Source organism: Nannospalax galili, unplaced genomic scaffold (genome assembly GCF_000622305.1).
Source record: "Nannospalax galili isolate Female #2095 unplaced genomic scaffold, S.galili_v1.0 scaffold283, whole genome shotgun sequence".
In the NCBI taxonomy this organism is placed as follows: Eukaryota; Metazoa; Chordata; class Mammalia; order Rodentia; family Spalacidae; genus Nannospalax; species Nannospalax galili.
Window position 1 is genome coordinate 66,525 of NW_008350535.1, and position 10,367 is coordinate 76,891.

Here is a 10,367-nt window from a genome sequence, read left to right on the forward strand (position 1 = left end):
ATTTATATATCTATGTACTTAAAATCATATAAAAATTTCCTGAGTGAAAAGGTGAAAAAATAAGCCCTGCCCTAAGATGAATTTTAATATTATCTGAATATCATATTCTCTTGTAAAACTTTACACAGTAGGTTTTACATTTATTGTTGATTCTTGTCTGAATCCTCTATTAAACCGTGATTTTAAATCTAGGACACAGGGAAATGTAAAAAAAAAAAAAATCAAATCAATGCCTATAACGCCAGTGGTGTTGTGGGGTTTAGCCAAAGAACCAAGAAAATGAGACTTTGAGTTCACAAGAAAACAGCTTGGATCCGAGCAGAATTATCCCTAAAAGAAGCCTGGGCCCCAAGCTGGAGTCTTACATATCTTATAGTAAAAGATAGCAAGCATCAGCAGTTGGCTCCTCAATAGTATGTGACTGGTTTATTCTATCTCTGGGAAATGTCTGAAAGGGGAAATTTTTTTTAGAAAGGAAAACAGACAAAAAGGTTTACAGGAATGTTTACAGTGTGGTCAACTTGACCTCAGACTATATTTACATCTGGTGCCATCTGCTGGTATACAGTAGGTAGTTTTTCTTATTTTTGTAATTTTTACTTTATTATCTTGGGTGATTCAAGGGATGGTAAGGGGAGCAGAGATTTCACTTCTCTGGAGTACTTAGGATAGGCAGAAGTTGCTAAACTACATAGCTTACCATTTGAATTCTGGGGCTTGGGGCTGGAGGGATGGCTCAGCAGTTAAGAGCACTGGCTGCTCTAGTAGAGGAGCAGGGTTCAGTTCCTAATACCCATGTGGTGGCTAACAGCTGTCCATCACTCTAGTTCCAGGGGATCTGACTACCCTCTTCTGGCCTCTTCGGGCATTGCATGACACGGGTACACTTACATACATGCAAGCAATATGCTCATTACACATAAAAATAATAAAATATTTTAAATATGGGGGGAGCTTACGTACCAGGGAGACCAGATGCCTCTGTCCTCTGTGGGCACCTTCAGTAATGTGCATACACCAACATACACGTACACGTAATTGAAAATAATAAAAATATTTTTCTTCCTTATTCACAGGAGTGATTGATCCTCTAGACCTGTGACTGCTTTCTTGAAGAAAGTCATTAAACTTGAGTTCAGATGAGCTAGTTCGAGACAGCTACAAGACCTAAGTTCCTCTCGTCCTCTGTACCTAAGGTTCAGTTTTATTAGATACCAGTGACAACCATTAGCACATCAGGCCGGTGACACCCACAGCTGGTATTTCAGCAAGAACTTGGAGGAATACCACTTCTCAGAGTGTTACGCTCTCAAGACAGAAGGCCCTACCCAGGGAATCCCACCTTGTCCAGCCCCTTTGCTCACAGCCCAGTGCAGTTCAACACAACCATGGCAGACCTTCGAGAGGAGTGTGGCTGTCCCATCTGTCTGGATTTCTTCAAAGACCCAGTGACCACTAACTGTGGGCACAACTTCTGTTTCTCCTGCCTCAGTGTGTCCTGGAAGGATGTCAACAGCAGCTTTCCTTGTCCTGTGTGTCGAGTTTGCTTTCCACAGAGGAGCTTTAGGAGGAATGCCCTGCTGCAGAACTTGACTGAAATGGTTAAGTGCCTGCAGAACAGACGGAGCAAGAGAAAGAGGCAGGAGGAACATGCCGTGTGTCAGAAGCACAACCAAGCTCTGACCCTTTTCTGTGTGAAGGACCTAGAGGTATTGTGTACCCAGTGCAGTTTCTCTGTCGAACACCAGAAGCATTACATCTGCCCCATTAAGAGAGCTGCCTCTTATTACAGGGAAATTCTAGAAGGCAGCATTGAGTCCTTGAAGAGTAATGTGGAACGAGTTGAGAAAGTATTAAGTCTGCAGGGCCGCCGATCTCTGGAGCTGAAGCAGAAGGTGGGCCGGAGGAGAGATGAAATACATTCGGAATTTGAACAAGTCAGACTGTTTTTACAGAATGAGCGGGAGGAGATGCTTAAGGAAATACAAATTGAAGAGTTGGATGTTTTATCACAACTGCATGGAAACCTTGGGACCCTTACAGACCATGTCTCCACGTTAGAACATCTCCTGGAGGAAGCAGAGAACAAGGACGTGGGCTCAGATGTTACATTCCTGACAGGTGTTAAGAATGTCTACCAAAGGTTTCAAAACCTAAAATGCCCTGAACCCTTATCATTCAGTTTACAGCAATATGGCTTCTACCTCCCGCCACAGTATTCTGGCTTAGACATAATTATCAAGTCATTTCAAGTAGATGTGACTTTTGATCTTGACACAGCACACCCTCAGCTGTTGGTTTCTAAGGATAGAAGAACAGTGATGTATAAAGAAGCAAGACAGAGTGTCAGTGAGAACCCCAGGAGATTTGCTCTCTGCCCTGCTGTTCTGGGTTCTGAAAGATTTCATTCAGGTCGACATTACTGGGTGGTAAAGGTAGAAAACAAGTCCAAGTGGACAGTGGGTGTGTGTCAAGACTGCCTTCCTAGGAACTGGGGGAATCAGCCCTTACTAGTTGCGGGCTTATGGGCAATCGGGACATATACTAATTATAATTATGTCACCTATGGTCCTAAGAAAACCCGACTTCTGCCAGTGGTACATCCCAGTAAGATCGGCATTTTTTTGGATTATGAAGTAGGTGAGGTCTCCTTTTTCAATATGGATGACAGGTCTCTTCTGTATACGTTCAGGGATTCCTTTACCAGACCTGTTTGCCCTTATTTCTTTGTTGGAACAGATCCCATACCTCTTAAAATCTTACCCAAGCAGGATCAGGAAAGATAACAAATTATTCTGTTTCTGTTCTAGGACTAATTTAGCCAGTACAATTAATCTCATAATTTTTGGGAATCTTTCAGTGTTTTATCACTGAAAACCAGAATGTATTTTTCTCCACCATTTTCAGTAACCATAAAAAACTGGATGGTTGGGCTGGGCTGAAGAGTTGCATGCAGCGCCAGCACTCAGGAGGCAGAGACAGGCTGATGTCTGTGACTTTCAGGCCAGCCTAGTCTACATAGCAAGTTCCAGGCCAATCAGGGTTACACAGTGAGACCCTGTCTCAAGAAAAACAGAACAAGACAAAACCTGATGGTCATCCCCAGTGTGATACACACGTGCTAATCCTAGTACCAGGGAGACTTATGCAGGAGGATTACAAGTTCCAGGCCAGCCTGAAGCCTGGTCTCTTACAGGATTATCAGCTTTCCCTGAACTATGAAATGAGTTTTCAAGTGTTTTTCATCTCAGTTCCTTTTACAGATTCAGACCGTCTGAAGTAGATAACGCGATCCTCTCACTTTTTCTTTTGATTTTTGTGTGTATATGATGTGTGTGTGTTCTTGCGTGTGAGTGTGGGTATGAGTGCCATGGTTCACATGTGGATGTCGGAGGCTTCAGGTGTGGGGCCTCACCTTGTTTTCCACTGTGTGTGCCTCCTTAACTGACCTATGGCCTTCTGGGTATTGCCCTATTCCTAACGCCCATCTCTCTATAGAAATACTGGGTTTGCCTGGCATGGTGGTGCATGCCTTTAATCCCAGAACTCCAGAGGCAGAGGCAGGCAGATCTCTGAGTTCAAGGCCAGTCTGGTCTACATAGCAATTCTGGGAGTCAGGTGGGGCTCCAGGGAGACCCTGTCCAAAAAAGACCAAAAAACAGAACAAAACCAGTGGGTTTACAGAAGATGACTTTGAACTCCTGATCGTCCTGTCTTCACCTTTCAAATGCTGGGAATACAGGTATGTGTACACCACTGTCTCTTATTAGGTTTAAAAAAATTTTTTTAGAAAACTTTTTAAAATTTATTTTTATTTTATGTGTATGAGTGTTATGCCTGCATGTATGTAAGTGCACCCATGTTGGGCAATGCCCACAGAGGAGAGAAGACTGGGTGTTTGATCCGTGGAACTGGAGTTACAGTTAGCTGCCATGTGGGTGCTAGGATTGGAACCAGGGTCTTCTGTAAGAACAGCCAGTGCTCTTAACCGCCAAGCCCCATCTCCAGCCCCTGAAAACGTTTTAACGTTTATTCATTTATTGTGGGAGGGTTAGGGAGTACCACAATGTGTGCGTGTGTGCATGTGTGTGTGTAAGTCAGAAGACAACTTGGGTAAGTCAGTTCGTGCCACCAAGTGAGTTCTGGATATCGACCTCAGATTGCCTGGTGGTAGGTGCCTCTAACGTGAGCCATTTTGCCAGTTGTTTATCTTTTGAGGTGCTGGACCTTGAACCCAGTGCTTTGTGCAAGCCCAGCAGTTTCTACCACCAAGGCTCCCCTGGCTCATTGCCAAGTGTTTTGACTTCTTAGGTAAAATACTTGAGAACATATGATTTAACTTATCTAGTTTTGTTTTGGTGGGGGGTAGTGGCACATGCCTTTAATCCCAGCGCTCAAGAGGCAGAGGCAGGCAGATCTCTGTAGGTTCCAGGGCAGCTGGGGCTACAGGGAGACCCTATCTCAAAAAGACCAATAAAGTAAAATAAAATTGCCTATAAAATTTTTAAATGAATTTAGAGTCTGGAGAAATGGCTCAATGGTTAAGAGCACTGACTGCTCAAGGCTTGCTTCTGCAGAGTACTGGGATTAAAAGCATGCACCACCACACCTGGTTGAAGATTTTTTATAATTTATAATGTTAAGATCTCTCAGGCTCTGGGGCTGGAGAAATGGCTCAGCAGATAGGAGTACTGACTACTTTTGCCAAGGACATAGGTTTGGTTCCTAGTACCCACATGGTGGCGTATAACTGTCCATAACTCCAGTTCTAGGGGATCCCACACCCTTTTCTTCTGGCTTTTTTGGGTATTGCATGCAATGGCGCTCTTTATACACATGCAGGCAAACACTTTTACACATAAAAATAAAAGTAGCTGGGCGTGGTGGTGGCACAGGTCTTTAATCTCAGCACTTTGGGGAGGTAGAGGCAGGTGGCTCTCTGAATTCAAGGCCAGCCTGGTTTATATACTGAGTTCCAGGCCAACCTGGGCTACTTGAGACCCTGTCTCCTAAAAACAAAACAAAGGAAAAAAAAAAAAAGCCTTTTAAGCATTAGGATAAATATCTTGATCCTGCAATTTGAGGTAGGGGTGGCAGAAAGTGATAGTAATTCCTACTCTTTGGATTTGGTGATGGTCTCAATGTTGTGTCTTATGTGATAATTAAGCTGTATTCCAATGAATTCTGCATTTTTCTGTATTTATGTAAGACTTTGATGGGGGAAAGTTTATTAAAAAGAGTAACACTCAACAGATTCTTGTTTTCCTTCTGTATTTGCTTTGTAGGTGAAGTCAAGAAATGTACTTTTTTCACCGGACATGGTGCCAACTTATAACCTAGCACTCAGCTAAGGCACAAGACTTGTTGCAAGTGCCAGGATAGCCTGGCTCTCTAAAGAGCGGTCCCCTTGAGGACCTCATACCCACACTGGGGCACATCTTATATTATGAAACTCTTTGAAGAGATCATATCCATGCTCTCCGGTGTGTCTGACTTTCTTCTGAGTGCCTCCCTTTTAACCTTTCTGCTTAAGCCTGTATTAAATTGCCTTTATTAAACCCCAACTTTGATTCATTATAAAAACATATATATACAGTTTTGAGACAGGTTCTTATTATATAACCCTAACTGGCCTAGTTATTTATTGGACCAAATCATAGTTTCTGTGAACTTGGCCTGGCACACATCACAGTCACAGGCATGTGAAATAGTTTCAGAATTCATTCTCATAATGACACTATGCAGACCTGAAACGCCAGGTAAAACGACTTACCTACTTTAGGAATAACTGGTTAGAATGGTGAGGTATGGCTTTGGAGAAAGAGACAGGAGTATGGGGAGTTCAGGGTCCCACTACATAATTAGAGGCCAGCCCGAGATACATGAGACCATGTCAAAAAACTCATTTCTGCTTGTAGGTAGGTCTACCTGTGTGCAGAGCCATCAGATACCCTAGAACTGGAGTTACAGAGGGTTGTTAGCCACCATGTGGGTGCTGGGAATTGAACCCTGGTCCTTTGGAAGAGCAGCCAGTGCGCTCCCCTGACCATCTCTCCAGGCCTTCTCTGTCTTTCTGAATGTTTTAGGTCTATACTGACAATCACCCTGTGTGATCTGTTCTACCTTTATCTCACTTTATAGTGGAAGAAGTGGGGGGTACAGGGGTAACATGCTGGGATTCATGCCCCAAAGCTTACAGCTAAAAACTGATACAGCCAAGATTTACTGTGTATTTATCTTGAACTTCTCAGAGGCTGGAGAGATGACTCATCCACTAAGAGCACTGGCTATTCTTGTAGAAGACTCAGTTTCAGTTCCAACAAACATGGCAGCTAACAACCATCTGTAACTCTACTTCCAGGGGATTCTCTACCTTCTTCTTGCTTCCATGGGCCTTGCACCCAAATGGTACACTTGCATACATGCAAGCAAAGCACTCAAACATACAAAACATACTTTAAAGAAAGAATGGGTGTTAGCAAACAGGTAGGGGCTAGGAATTGAAGAACTTGGTTCCTCTGCAAAAGCAGAAAGTGCTCTTACCCACTGAACCATCTCTGCAGCCTCTAGTCTTTATTTTATTTTATTTTATTTTTTTGGTCTTTTTGAGACAGGGTCTCCCTGTAGCTCCACCTGGCCTGGAACTCTCTATGTAGACCAGGCTGGCCTCGAACTCAGAGATCGGCCTGCCTCTGCCTCCCAAGAACTGGGATAAAAGGTGTGTGCCACCATGCCCGGCTTAAAATGAATTTTTCAAGGATTCCTGCAGCAGCTGCAGGAACCATGCATGAGTTAAACGGCAACTGCTCCCAGGATGCCAAGGACAGCTTCACCCTGGCAGAGATGCTGGGTGGCAGCATCCTCATCTCCACAGATGGCAAGACTTTCTGAGCTGCTTCCAGGTCCTGCCTGAAGCGTTTAGCAGCCCAGACCTGCAGTTGAGGGTAGCAGGTTGCCTACTTCCTGCCAGACTAGAGGGGCTGGGGGATCCCAGTCACCCCAGCTGCTAAGTAGTTCCTCACTCCTTGGACCTTCCTCCCTCATTCCCTGATGTTTCTGGCCTCTGAAACTGCTGACCTTCAGTTGAAGCAGACCATGTTTCTCTCAGGCACCAGTCCTGTATTTTAAAAATATTTATTTTTTTATGTGTATGAGTGTATTGCTTGCATGTAGGTAGATGTACCCATGTCATGCAATGCCTGCAAAGGTTAGAAGACGGTGTCAGATCCCCTGGAACTGGTATTACAGCCGGTTGTTAGCCACCATGTGGGTGCTGGGACTTGACCTGGGTCCTCTGGAAGAGCACTCAGTGCTCTTAGCCACTGAACCATCTCTGCAGCCCCAAGTCCTGTATTTTTTTTAAAGACACCCCATCCTCATCTGTCCCTCCCTATCCCATGCATCCAACTCCTAACTGCAATGGTGACTCTGCTAGTCGGTTTTGTTTGTGTGTAAATGGAATGTTGTGGAAATTACACCCTCCTTGTGCTGGCTGGTTCCCCTTAGAAGCAGGACCAGTAAGAGACTGTCTATGAAAGAAAGAAAAAGAAAGGAAGGAAGGAAGGAAAAGGCATAATAAAAAGTCAACTAATAAGGAAAAGCCAGGCGTGGTGGTGCATGCCTTTAATCCCAGTACTCGGGAAGCAGAGGCAGGCGGATCTCTGAGTTCAAGGCCAGCCTGGTCTACATAGTGAGTTCAAGGTCAGCTGGGGCTACAGGGAGACCCTGTCTCAGAAAGACCCCCCCAAAAAGAAGAAAAAAAACAAAAAGGCAGGTGTGGTGGTACATGGCGTACTCTCTGCATTTGGCAGGTACAGGCGAGAATATCCTGACTTTGAGGCCAGCATGGGCTGCATAGGGAGTTTCAGGTCAGTTCCTGTCCAGAAGAAAACAAAATCATCTGGTGTTGTGACACACACACCTGTAATCCCAGGACTTGGAAGGCAAAAGGAACAGGACTTCAAGATCATAGAGCATTCAAGACCAGCCTGTGTTACATGAGACACTAGCTCAAGAAAACCAAAATAGGGCTGTAGAGGTGGCTCACCTGTTAAGAACACTGTCTGCTTGTGTAGAGGACAGGGTTTGGGTTTCCAGCACCCATGTGGCAGCTGACAACCCTCAGTAATTGTAGTTCCAGGGGAACCCAAGCCCTCTTCTGACCCACCCCCATCTCCCTGGCATTGCACACACATGTTGTACTTACATACATGTAGGCAGAACAATCATATACATAAAATAAAAATTAAAAGAGGAAACCAAAATAAAAAGAAAAACCAAATAAGTAAACATTAGAGTTCAAATTCTAGGCTTCACCTCTCCTTTAGGAACTATTAGAAATTAACTGGTGTTGGTGGAGGGAGAGTAATTGTTCATTAATGCTGTGGTCATTGCTAAGTTGCCCATGCGCTGGTAAATAACCATGTCCACGCTCACACACAAGCAACCCTGATTGGACTGTGTGTGTCACGTGCAAACAAAAGTCCATGAACATAATTGTGAAATTGTCAAAGACTAAATTACAAAGCCAGGTGTAGTGTTGCATGCCTTTGATCCCAGCTGGGGCTACAGGGAGACCCTGTCTCAGAAATAAATAATAAATAAATAAATATAGAGACTTGGGAAGCAGAAGCAGGTGGATCTCTGTGAGTTCAAAGTCAACCTGGTCTACATAGTAAGTTCCAGGCCAGATGGGGCTACAGGGAGATCCTGTCTCAAAAATACCAATAAATAAATATAAATAAATGAGAACATGGCATAGAGGCACAATCCTTTAATCCCAGTATCCAGAGGCAGAGGTAGGTGGGTCTCTGAGAGTTCTACTAGGCCAGCCAGGACGACATCATGAGCCCCTGTCTTAAAAGACAAAAAGAAAAGCATGGAGCTAAAAAGATGGAACAACAATTAAGAGCACTGGCTGCTCTTGCAGTGGACCCAGGTTTGATTTCTAGCGCCCACATGGAGACTAACAACCATCCATAACTCTAGTTCCAGGGGATCCGATGCCCTCTATCACCTCCATGAGCAGTGCATGACACAGGTGCACTTACATACATGTAGGTAATACTCTCACACACTCACAGAAATAAAAATAATAAAGCATTTTTAAAAGATTAAAATCAAAAGCAACTAGCCAAATAAATATAAAAGTAAAACATAATGCCGACAAGCCAGGCAGGACAGCTCTGATGTCCTTATCTACCTCTCTGATTTCAGATCCTCTTAACCTTGCAGAGAAAATGTGCCTTCCTCAATCTAGGCAGGAGACAGTGTGTTCCCACTGCTGGGCTAGTGTGATAAGTAAGGACAGGCCTTTAGGAAGGTTCCTTTCTTTCATCCTATTGGGAAGATTCCAGACACAAGTCGGAACTGGGGAAATGACAGGCTTCTAAGGACAGGTCCCATCCTCTGATTGGGTGCTTGTAGAGTGCTGCTGAACTGACTCACTGTCCCTTTTCCCCCCACATCATTCTACTTACACTGAAATTGTTATTCATGTATTTGTTCATTCATTTCAGACAAGGTGTCATGTAGCCCAGGTTGTTTTCAAACTTTTTATATAGCTGAAAATATCTTGACCTTCTGGTCCCCCTGCATCCACCTCCTAAATGCTAGGTGTCAGGCACATACCTGACATGCATATCACATGGCTACTTCTAATTTATTCAGAAACTTGTTTTCTACTCCGTTGACTACTTTGAAATGTTCTTTAATTTTATCATCTCAGTCGTAGATTAGCAAAATCATCACGACCAGCCCTTCTAGGGTTGTTTTTTGTTTCGGGTTTTTTTTTTTTTTTTTCTTTTTCAGACAGGGTCTTGAATTTACAGAGATTTATCTGCCTCTGCCTCCCAAGTGCTGGGATTAAATGCATGTGTCACCACACCTGGCATGAGAGAATTAATCTTTTTTTTTTTTCATGTGTATGAGTGTATTGCCTGCATGTATGTGAGTGCACCTGTGTCGTTCAGTGCCACAGAGGTCAGAAGAGGGCTTCAGATTCCCCTGTAACTGGATTTAAGGACAGTTTGTAGCTGCCATATGGGTGCTGGGAATCGAATCCAGGTCCTCTGCAAGAGCAGTCAGTGCTCATAACTGCTGAGCCATCTCTCCAGCCCCTAGAGTCGATCTTCTTTAAGGGAGAGACTAGATAAACTGACTAGACTCCAGTGAATGAACTTGCACTGTGGAGAATCTGGGTACACTAACTTGACTCAATAGACCTTAACATATATGACAGAATGCGTGAGATCCGATGGGGTGATTACGAAAGAGTGCAGGTGGGGAATGGGGTCTAAATATTACTAATATTTATTATATGAAATACACAAAAATCAATTAAAATATATATTAAACAAAAAGAAAGA

At 43.8% G+C, this 10,367-nt stretch overlaps 1 protein-coding gene across 1 annotated transcript; it reads left to right on the forward strand.

Moving 5' to 3' along the window:
- The first annotated feature begins 1,376 nt into the window (after positions 1 to 1,376).
- On the forward strand, positions 1,377 to 2,786 carry LOC103745808 (tripartite motif-containing protein 60-like). Its single transcript, XM_008847812.2, has one exon. It carries the CDS (start codon positions 1,389 to 1,391, stop codon positions 2,784 to 2,786), a length of 1,398 nt encoding a protein of 465 aa, XP_008846034.1. The 5' UTR covers positions 1,377 to 1,388.
- Positions 2,787 to 10,367: the final 7,581 nt, after the last annotated feature.

What these genes read in the sequence shown, in the direction of transcription:
- LOC103745808 (XM_008847812.2), top strand. Translation starts at nt 1,389, where the DNA reads ATGGCAGACCTTCGAGAGGAGTGTGGCTGTCCCATCTGTCTGGATTTC.